Source organism: Dermacentor variabilis, chromosome 8 (assembly GCF_050947875.1).
Source record: "Dermacentor variabilis isolate Ectoservices chromosome 8, ASM5094787v1, whole genome shotgun sequence".
Classification (NCBI taxonomy): domain Eukaryota; kingdom Metazoa; phylum Arthropoda; class Arachnida; order Ixodida; family Ixodidae; genus Dermacentor; species Dermacentor variabilis.
The window spans coordinates 3,207,779-3,218,808 of record NC_134575.1 but is presented as its reverse complement, the minus strand read 5'-3'; the positions used below and the strand labels follow the sequence as shown (position 1 = coordinate 3,218,808).

The 11,030-nt window shown below is 43.3% G+C and overlaps 1 protein-coding gene across 14 annotated transcripts in view; it reads right to left on the bottom strand.

Annotated features, from left to right (window-relative positions):
* Positions 1-2,818: 2,818 nt before the first annotated feature.
* The window catches only part of LOC142589528 (uncharacterized), a 199,600-nt gene continuing 191,388 nt past the window's right edge, over positions 2,819-11,030 (bottom strand). For 12 of the 14 annotated variants that reach the window (XM_075700946.1, XM_075700943.1, XM_075700940.1 and 9 more), the window contains 2 exons: positions 8,536-8,626; positions 4,472-4,605 (listed from right to left, as the gene is read on the bottom strand). In XM_075700946.1, the coding sequence (XP_075557061.1) occupies positions 8,586-8,626 (41 nt within the window). In that variant the 3' untranslated portion in view covers positions 4,472-4,605; positions 8,536-8,585. Of the gene's footprint in view, positions 4,606-8,535; positions 8,627-11,030 lie in introns of all 14 variants that reach the window. The other 2 variants (XM_075700948.1, XM_075700947.1) reach the window with 1 other exon arrangement.

Here is an 11,030-nt window from a genome sequence, read left to right as displayed (position 1 = left end):
AAGAGTTTGATTTTTATATGCTGGTCGACAACGTTTTCAATATAATTAACATAAATAAGAAATAGGATAGGTCCCAGAACGAAGCCCAGGGGCACACCTGATGCGACTGGGAGAACTTCTGAAATGCCGTTATCAACTTGGACATAATGAAAACTGTTGTCAAGATAAGCCTTAATAAAATGAACAAGTTTGCTATTGATTCCAATGTTATTAAGTTTTTGAAGAAGTTTACTGTGGTGTACTTTATCCTTGGTGAAATCCAGGAAGATTGCATCAACCTGGTCCCTATTGTTGATTGCAAGAAAAAAATTGTGGCAAGTCGTTATTAGCTGTCCGACTGTAGGTAGTCTGCGCCGAAATCCATGCTGTGCATCTGCTAATAGCTTATCTTTTAAGAACTGGCTGATGTATTTGCAGAGCAGATGCTCTAAATGTTAACGACATGTTGAAATGAGGGATAATGGACGGTAGTTTGGCGGATTTGAACGATCATTTGACTTAAAAACAGGTTTAACGCGAGCGATTTTCCAGTCAGAAGGAAGTACACACTGGGACAGTGAGGCTTTAAAAATCGCACACAAGTACTGGGATGCCCATTTCGCATAACGGAAAAGAAGCGCTGTGGGTATGTTATGAGGGCTGCTTGCTTTTTTGGGATCAAGGTCCAGTAATTAGTTTAATACTCCTTCCTGAGAGACATGAAGATTATTCATGACGATGTCGACCCTCTCTGGTTCAGGGGCCAAATAGTAACCATTCTGTGCAAAAATAGATTGAAAATACGTATCAAATTGATCGGCCACCTCTTTTGCACCTGTAACAAATGAGCCGTTAACAACCGGTGATATGCAATTAGACTGGCCACCACTTGGGAATCTCCAGAATTTACTAGGCGCTTCCTTTAAATAATTCGTTATTGTGACAAAGAAAAGAATCTTTTGCTTGCTTCATTTTGTTTTTCAATTCGGCAAGTAGGACAGACATGCCCGAAACCAGGTGCTGGGGCATTCGCTTTAATCACTGTAGCTTTCTTTTAACATGAATGATATCTCGAGTGATCCAAGTTATTCTTTTTTCTCTTAACCTTGTGCAGCACAAACCGATCTAAACAGTGCAAACATATAGACTTGAACCTGGACCACAATACATTTACATTATCATCAGCACTGAAACTGTTGAAATTAACTGCTAAATAGTCCAAGATACTTGTAACATCTGCTCGGCTGAAGTCTTTCCCAAGAATAGGGTCCTTCTTTGCTTCCGCTACTTTTTTTTAAAATTTAATGGTCGCAAACACAAGTTTATGATCAGAGATTCCATCCATAACAGTAAGCTCAGAACACGCTACGTTAGTTTCCCATCATCCAGCCACTCCGCCGGTTGGGTGACGGGAGGTTTGAATTTCGAAAAAGGTATTTGGACCCTTTGATGCAATTTTCTCGTAAACTAAGTCTTGGTATGAAACTTGGCATGAAACAAGCATTACGAGGTTTCTGGAATGGTATTTAAACAGTATTTGCTTTTAGTGTCCTTTCAAGGGGCCCACATACACAGTTTCGATGGTCATCTTTCTTCAAAGAGTGGAAGGGCACAGAGTTCTTTTAGCAACCCCGAGGGGTGGTTCAGGACCCCTTTTGATACCTCTATATCTACCTTTGTACCGTTACCTATTTCTGTAACAAATCTGGTCAGATCGAAATCTCATTTTTTTTCCACCAATACTCTAAATGTCTTCTGTTCATCTTGACTGCCAACCGGCTACCTTTTCCATCTGCTTTAAAACCCAGCGCTTCAGAGAGGTGCATGTTCCTTGCAGGTCTCGCTGAGTGAATATGTTCACATTCCATTAGGATGCGCAGAGTTTTCCCCAGGTTTTTTCCCGTATCAGACACATGCCTCATTCCATTGCGAATATTTGCTCTGGTATGTTCGCCCTTGGGCAACCAGCTTGCCGTCAAATAGCAAGGCATTGCCCTCTGTGTCATTGTACAGAATTTCCTCTAGCATTCTTCTTGCCATACTTAGTAAATCTCAATGGTCTTTTTTGTATGCAAATATTGGATCCAATTTACTGTTCAGCACAATGTGTTGGCGGGCTAGTTGGTGCGTTTACAGTCTTTCCTTCTTTTTGACAACTCATCGGGTACTATTTTGAGCATTGTCAAATTTAGCAATTATATTTAAATATGAGCCAATCAAAGTGGCCATAGCAGCACTCTGGGGGCCTGATTGGCTCAAATACTGCTATTACAGAATTTGACAACATGGCAAAATTTTATGACACCTTCAATTCCCTTGTACCTATGCTGCAAGCTTTCTTGATCTCTTCCTCCTTTCCACATCCACATCTTTGAGGCACAGATATTTGTGCACTTCAGCCACGCACATATTTTCATCCATGTTCCCATCCTTCAAAACCAATTTGGCTCTGCTCTTTGAATGAGGCCCAATCCATGTCACCCTGTTCTGCCTCAGTAATGGTTTTACCCTGGGCTCCCAAAGCCAACCACTCTATTGATCCTTGGCCGATTTCCAAACCCGACAAGAGATCCAATTTCAAATGCAGCTTTGGTGCTTCGGTGGACAGAGCCCTTAGCGGCTCGCACTTGAGCTGCTTGAGGGGGAGGGGGACTGAGTGGGACGACCTGGGAATCACGGCAGATGCCACCCGATCTAGGAGACCATGCTGCTACTGCAGCCATTTGCCAGTTGCACGGTCAGGGGTGCGACAATACTGTGCTACAGCATACAGTCTTCAAAAGGTCCTGAGCCAATCTTGTGGAGTTGGGTTTAATTTATTGGAACATGTTTTCCCATCTACAATGCTGAGAACATTTTATTTTTCATCCAACAAGGGGCAGTACAAGAACTGTAACAGCCTCCGCAGCATAATACTCTGCATCACTATGGTACAACATATAAGCTATTATGCAAACAAACGAAATACATCAACAAAAAAAAATAATTTCGAAACTTCTGGGAACTGTAAATCACTTGCTGCATTGTATGTATAAAACAGGGTTAATCCTTTATGACAATGTACAATCTCTACATCTTTCACAACAGAAGTCAGAACACCTTCCCCAGCTTTTCCTTCTCTAAAGAAAGCACTGGCTAAAAGCTCTCCCTGGGGCCAATCGTTAGCCAAAAATTAAAGAAATGCAAATGAACTGCCAAGTGTGCCCTATGCAATCAACAAGCCACTTATTTATGTGAAATCCGCACATAGGACACCCAATACACGTCAGGTGCTATGTAAAACCACAGTGCACCAAATCTGCGTAGAATAGCGCCCCTGCAACCATGGTCAAAAGCCTCACTCGACTAAGTTTTTCCGCGCTCACATTGGGACAATGCTGTGTTCTTAAAAGGCAAACACAGCTCCCAACATACGAACGCACGGCATTTTATACAGCTTTCCTGTTCCTGCAGATTTAACGGGACATACAAAGGTTCCAACATTGCAAAGCACAAAGTGAAGCCTCAAGAGATTGGCAATCAGCCACAAATGTGAATCTTCAAATGTTTCACCATCACCACGACTATACATAAAGGTGTCTCGACTCCAAACTCCTAACTTCAGTTCAACTAGAGGTTGAAGGAACTCAAGCCTAAAGAATGAGTGTATGTGAACAAAACTAGTGCCACTAACTACGAGAGCTTGAAACTCTAGCGAGGTCTGCAATATGCAAGCGACAGACCTCTCCTCGAGCATAATGGCACTTTTCATCAGACCACAGAGAGATGCACTTGACTGGATGGCTGCACCAGAAGTATTAGTGCAAGTATTACGAAAGGAAATTGATGTGGGTGGATGGATCTGCAATGAAGAAGAGACGCATCTTGTGCAATGCCTTGTACTTGTAATCAATCATGAGCAGTACTGAGTCAATCTTTCATAAAAACATGCTCAGCTGTGCAGTCCACACGTCCAGACATTCCAACACAATGTGTGCAATGGGGCAGTTTTTCAGATCAAATGAAGCCACAAGGGCAATACAGCAATAGAAGTGATCTACAGGTGCTGAGGAAAACAGTATGCATGCACACATTCGAAGTGTCATTCACCCTACTTCCAGACAAACACAGTAGCCATTCGCACCATAATGGCCAAGCTTTGTTTTCCAGGAGGTCGCACATGAGATGAACAAAATAATGGTCGTGTCTACAGTCCGAAAATGGTCAACACTTGCTTCAAGAATCAACATACATACATAACAGACTACAACATTCACTCCACGCTCCTATGAATTAAGATGAATCGCTGGTTTCCACACTAGTTCCAGCGGCGAAGCCACCACGCTCAGGCTGTCACAGTTCGAATGAACATGACATTTCTTCACTAGAGTAGGATGCTGGATGGATCACTGAATGGGCCCAGCCTGTTGTGAACATCAACAGCACGCACCGCAAAGTGGTACTTGTGTCCTTCGATGAACTGAGTCAGTGTGCAAGCCATTGGCAGTGGCAATGCTCGCACATCGCCGACTTTCTTCCAGTGGGACGTGGCAGGGGGGCTGTTAGTTTCTTGGTAAGCATACAGTTGGTACGTCTGGATGTCCGCATAGAGCGTGTTGAAAGTCATGTTCCACGACAGCACCAGACCTGTTAGTAAAGACAAGGCGACAGAGGGGAGAAAGAAAGATATGGCTAAGTTGACAGCAGACTAAGCAACATCCAGCATAGCTCACTGAAAGCAGGCAGATATATATGGCAGTGCATAAAAACAAAGGCACGCACAAATGTGGGTTTTCTTCACTAGAACCATCAGTTGCAAAGAGCATATGCGCTTCCAACTTTGTACAAACATTAACAGTAGAACGACATTACGCAGAAGTTGCAATCGACACTAAAATGTCTTCGCTTCACTGAATATGCACACTAACACCCTAATATTGCCAAAGAGAAAGTAATGATCTGGTCCATGTGAACAAATCATGTGGTGCCACAGATTTGAACCCCAAGCGCCTCCCGTCTGCCTGCCATGCCACAATGCACTCTTGTGCATGTCAGATCATTCAAACATGCTGAACACTGTCACTGAATATTGCTCTTGCTGAAGATCTAACATTTCTGCTATCATGACAGAAATTCGGAGATGCGAGAAAAACGAATTTGTTTTTATGTGGCTGATATTGTAGCTATGTGCAGATCTGATAATTTGTTATATTCATCCTTGTTATATGAAGGTGTTACGAATGTGTGTATTTTTGTACACAACCACAGTTGAAAACTGGAAAGGCCAAGTAACGAAATTTAAGTAATGAAATTTCACAGTGGCTAAATCGGTAATAAAAGAGTAGTGTATATAAATTACTGCAGCAATCTTGACAAAACTGCAAGGCTGATGACTGCCTACCTTTCTTATTAGCAGCCCATGAATAGCACCTAAGCAAATGACACATGTATCTGGTGGTTAGTGGGTACGACGCAAGTCCCAGCACATTGCCTCCGAGATTTGTATAATTTATTACATAGGCATGTTTCAATGTTAGGTTCATAAACCGAATCTTTCTTTGCCCCTTCCTCGGGGTTACGCATCCCTAGTTTTTCTGCCAGATATATTTGTGGATATATATAGACCAGACTTTTTATAGCCCATTAGCACGAGTGTCAGCTGCATCACTACCCTCAACGCCAGCACCTGCCTTCTGGTGAGGGCCGCGGGAACTGCAGGAGATGGGAGAAAATGGCTGCACTTGTGGTGCATGTTGTGTTTGTAGATGTGGTCTTGCCGCATCTACCGAGCTGTTTGCTCAGACATGTTCTTAGCGCATCTTCCGAGCGGATGTACAAACATTATTTGTTTGTACATGGAAGCACTGTGCCATCGTTGGCTGCAACAAAACTAGCTAAAGAGGAAGCTGCTCGTGCAAGAGACCTGCAATGTTCGCGGAGACACAAGAAGCTTGTGTATGTGCGGAGTGTGTTCATTGCACAAGTTTCGTGTGGTGCCCAACAAACAACGCTATAGGATTGTGCTTTCAAATTGAAATGATTTTGTGCCCAGCAAGCTTGCTTGAGTGTGTATTCGTTTTGTTGTTGTAAACTACACAATAGCGTGCGTTTTGCCTTTCCGCGCTGCAGGCCTGCAGGCCTGCAATAACAGCATAATGGTGCTGTTCACGAACTTTTGGAGTCTTTATTTCGGGTCTGCTCGGTCCACTTTCCAGGCAGAAAGCCCACGAAGGTAAGCCCGTACCCAAAACTACATTAGGTCAAGCAGAAAGCGTTCCGGTGCACATACAGTGAGGCAGTGTGCTCTCGCTAAATTATCTGCACGGTATAGTTCGGTGATCTGAAATGTGATTGCATTAAGTAAGACACAATTACTGGCACTGAGAGACAGCAAGACAGCTGTAGCGCTTTCGGAACCAGCCATCGCAGACAACCGACAACCACAAATTCGGTGTGGCCCGTTGCTGCCCATGCTGTTGTCGTAGTCCCTTCACCATCACCATCATCATAACAAAAACATGGCGACTGCCTACAAGCACTGAAAATTCTGGTCTATAGACAACTCAGGTCACCAAGTAGATGCCCGCACAGACAATTTCAGCAGTGTATGAACCCATTCAGCCACTCCTTCTAGAATGAATGTGCCACTGTGACAAGCAGTATGGAGCATTGAATGTATTCATATACTAGGTGTTTCACGTAACTGGAACCAAAATTTGAAAATAAAAATGGCACATCTTAGCTCAAAGAGACAAACGTCATATTCACAGTTCTCTTCAAGCTAGACTGTATTTTCGAAGTGTGATTATTTATCCAATTTAGTTTACTTATGAAGAACTTTAAATAAGCTAACCTTGCTCTTTTGTGATTGAATGGGCAGGTTGATCGGTCGTGTTTGACATCACAAAGCAACAGAAGGACCACACTAGACACCACAGTGGAGGGGCTATGAATTTTGAGCAGGCAGTTCAATATGCAACCAGAACATGGTACACAAGCATTTTGGCATTCGGCCCCCTTTACAATGCAGCTGCCATGGCAGGGAGTCAAACCTGCAACTATACTTTCAGCAGCAGAACATCATAGCCACTGAGAAAGCTATCAGTGGTGGGTCCATCTTACAATTGACACAATGGCCACGAGCAACTCTTCATTTACGTGATCACTACCACAAAAACTCACTGCTATGTAATCCTTCTGCGTGTTTCAAAAATGCGGGGATCCCACGGATAAGGTGCAACAAAAGAGCAAGAAGGCAAGTAGAGTGAGGCAGCAGGCAGACGAGACACTCTTAAAAAAAAGTATTTTTTAACTTAAAGCACCCCATGCATGACAGCACAAAAAGCACAAGCAACGAAGTCGCAGCAAGATGCTACAGTGATCGCTGGCTCTCCCGTTCTGACACCTCACCAATCCGGAAAAGGCACACGAAAGCAGCAGAAAAACCGTGCTCATGGGACTCCAGTCTGGGAGTGGTGCGAAATGCAACCAACAAAGTACCATGTCTAGCTGTTCAGCGAATCCGTGATGACAAGGTGAACGGGGAGGAGGGGAGAGCGAGAACGGAACAAGAATTGCATTCTGTGCCGATGCCTCAGGCCACTGAGTCAACGGCCGATCACTGCAGCATGTCGCCACGACACGTTGCCTGCATTCTCAACAAGTGCTTTGTTTGTTCGGGTGGAGAGATAGAGAGAGAAGAAAAAAGAATGGCCTCGACTTCAAAAGCAAAACAGTTGCTCAGTGAAACAAAGCGCCAGGAAAATGCCTCTACCACAGCTGTCAATTTCGCATGAAGAGATGTTCACGTCTGTTGCGTGTGTATGTGTGCGTGGGGCAGTGAGCTTCAAGAATCACTTTTGTGATGCTGAAAACTATACCTGGCTCACTAATTTCAGGAGCCATTTTGCCATTACGAATTCCATGCCAGACAAAAGGGCATGCAACATTTTTTCAACTGCAGATGAGCAGTCCAAAATCTGCATCCCCACGATGACCAACAACCTTGCTTTTTACTAAAGAGCGACAAGTAACTCAACATCATGGCAGTCAAGGCTCTGCTAGCATTTTACTGAGTCATCCAAATGTTTAAAGCTAACCAAACATTGAAATCAAAGCTGTGTGGGTGGGGTGTGGAACCACAAAATGAAACATTTCAATTCAATTCTGGCTTCCCGTCAGCAAACCTCTATGCATCACAAAACGTTTTCAAAGCTGACTGTGGCAGTTTCATGGGGAGAACTCCCCGAGTGTCTGCACTTGGCAGCTGAGGGACAGTAGGGGGCGGGGCAAAATAAAACTGGCCACAACACTTCTTTCAGGCAGCACTCTATTTATTCCTGAATGGAGTGGTCGCATCTGGTACCGTACAAGAGGTTCAACAGTGAGGGAAAATATAAAATATTAAAACAAAGCACTACGACGGTCGGCCTCGCGACGGCAAGCAGTGACGTCGCAAACTCAGTGCTCTGAGGTATCATGGCACAACCGGCTTGTAGGAGACAGAGGGGGTGCGCCCAAGTTCTCGCCATGGGTGCGACCTTTCGCAACAGAGTGTTCCGCGAGAGGAAACAGTACCTTTCATAGAGAGCCGACGAGTCAAAGTCCATGAGCAAAAAAAAAACCTTTCAAGTTGCTCCTGCATCCTCTTCATCATCCCCGAAGACACCTTATGGTAGAGGGAAAGAAAAATGGTGAAGAGAATAACACCCAGCTGTTAAGTTGCCAAGCATAAATACTCACATACTGCAAGAAAAAAATTGTGGGAATGGAAACCAGGCACTGAAGGCAACACTACAAGGAACTAGGGGGTTGTCAACACAAATTTAAAACTGCCAAGTCAATTTTACCCTTTTCCTCATGGACAATACCTAAAGTTTCTGCACAGTAATGAGCAAATGCTAGTGAGATGTAATAAAATGAAATGTCATCTAAGGTAAGCATCATAAAGAAAAAGGAGACGAACTTGGCAAGATACACTCAGATGTGGCATAAGACATTTAGCAGAGCAGCTGGAAAATGCTTAGAGCAACTAATAGCCACACCTAGATGAACTGACAAACATAGGCAGTTTGATTGGCTGGACTGACAAAACAATACTATATTAAGGAAGTATGGCTGTGCACTTTCGAACAGGTCAAATAACATTTTTAATATACCTGGCCTGCGAAACGCCTGGCCTAGCAGTTTCCAGTTAATCCCAAGTTACGAAGCACTATGGCAGCTTTCGTCACTTCCTCCTTTCTCCACAGAATTCACAAAACACAAAAAGAAAAGGAAACAGAATCCAGACACCAGCCATTCTGTTTATGCCAATCTGCAGTCACTCAACGATATTGATTAAAATGTGCACATGCAGTCATATAATCAACCTGAAACACTGAAGTCTACATGCTTTGAAGTTGTATCTTTACATCAAGCAGCGGCTTTGGTTTACATGGCTGAGTCGCATTAGGTTAACCAAAGTGGCATTATTTTTACAGCTAGAAACTGTTGACAAGGGACTGCCATCGCCGTAGGAGCTAGTTGCAACAATAGCCAGTGTCAACAACACAACAGTATCTGTGCACTTATTTTTTCTCTTCCCATGCATGCTGAAGCAAGATTTTCTTTAAGGCTTATAAAGGCAGCCATTGTAGAAAACCGAGAAAGTGAATTTTCAGACACTGCTAAGCCTAAACACATTACAAACTCCCTCATATTTCGACCTAAGAGGGGAAAAAATGTGCACACAGAGGCCAAACTGAAAGCAACGCTTAAATCCAGCAGAACCAATGTTTCTGCAGGTTGGATTCAGTTCATGGTAGATCATTGTGGTCTGTCTGTTGTGCTGTTTAACCAAAACGTTTAATAAAGCTAGAATTACTTGTTGAACAGTGTGGCTTGTTTAATGATTAAAAATCATGAAGCTAACAGCACCAGGTGAAATTTACTGATACTGTGACGACTTGAGCAAAAACCACTGAAAGAAGAAAGACAAACTATGAACTGTATCTTACATGATCGAATTCACCTATTGGCTTTTGTGTAGTTTTCTGCTCGAACAGCTTAAATCGCATTCAGCACTTGTAAATAAGCAAGATGTCACGCAAAAAACTGGCAACTTGTGTTAATTCTTCTATCACATCATTTGTCCTAGCCTTGTGGACAAAAAGTAGTATTTTCATCAGCACAACTGACAGCAGTGAATTAACAGGTATGATACTAGTACTTCCATATAAGTTCTTGCTTTTGGATTCCTTAAGTGCATATGCTGAAACATGCAGCTGTAGTTGGCGACAGCTGGATCGACTAGGCTTAGTTAGTTTCAAGAAGACATCAGCGACATTGCAGATGACCATGCCGGCCACACATCAAAGCCAAAATATTGCTACAGCTGCTCTGCTTGATGGCCAAATTAACACACAGGCAGAGCTCAAATTATGGAATAGTGCGCTGTAAGATTTTAGTCTTCCATATTCGTTAGGTTTATGGGGCTAATGGTGACGCCATAAAGCTGCCCAATTATTGAGCATGTCCACACTATCGGTCGGCTACTGTAGTCTCAAATTGTCAACCCATGAATGCAAACAATATGAAAAACTGCCTCTTTGTTCACTACTGGTCAGCAAGTAAGGCAAAAGGTGAATCACCACATCTCGATACAGCTCGCATTACCTGAACTCACCGCAGTAGGGTCCTCACCCAACTCTTAATTATCACCACTTTTGGGATAGTTTCCCTTTCACGGGAAATAAAAAATGGCACACTGCCCTTCTGTAGAGACAGGCTTACACTGACAACACAAAGCTTCTGCTTTCCCAGCTTGGCAATGCAAACGACTACACAATGTAGAAGTGTACCTACCAGCAGTTTTTGCTTGTTTAGCACCCAATGCAGCCAGTCCCAAAACCTCACAATAGAAGTTCCATGACAAATGAAAATTTCTGCTCTGTTAAGGCATGGCACTTCGAATTTAATGCATCACTGTGTAGGTTGCAAAAGCTATTACAGATTAAATCTTTGAATTGAAGGCCATGTGCCTAGGCTTTGCATCAACTCAGCTTTTTTACAGGCCCCATGTACAGTGAGCA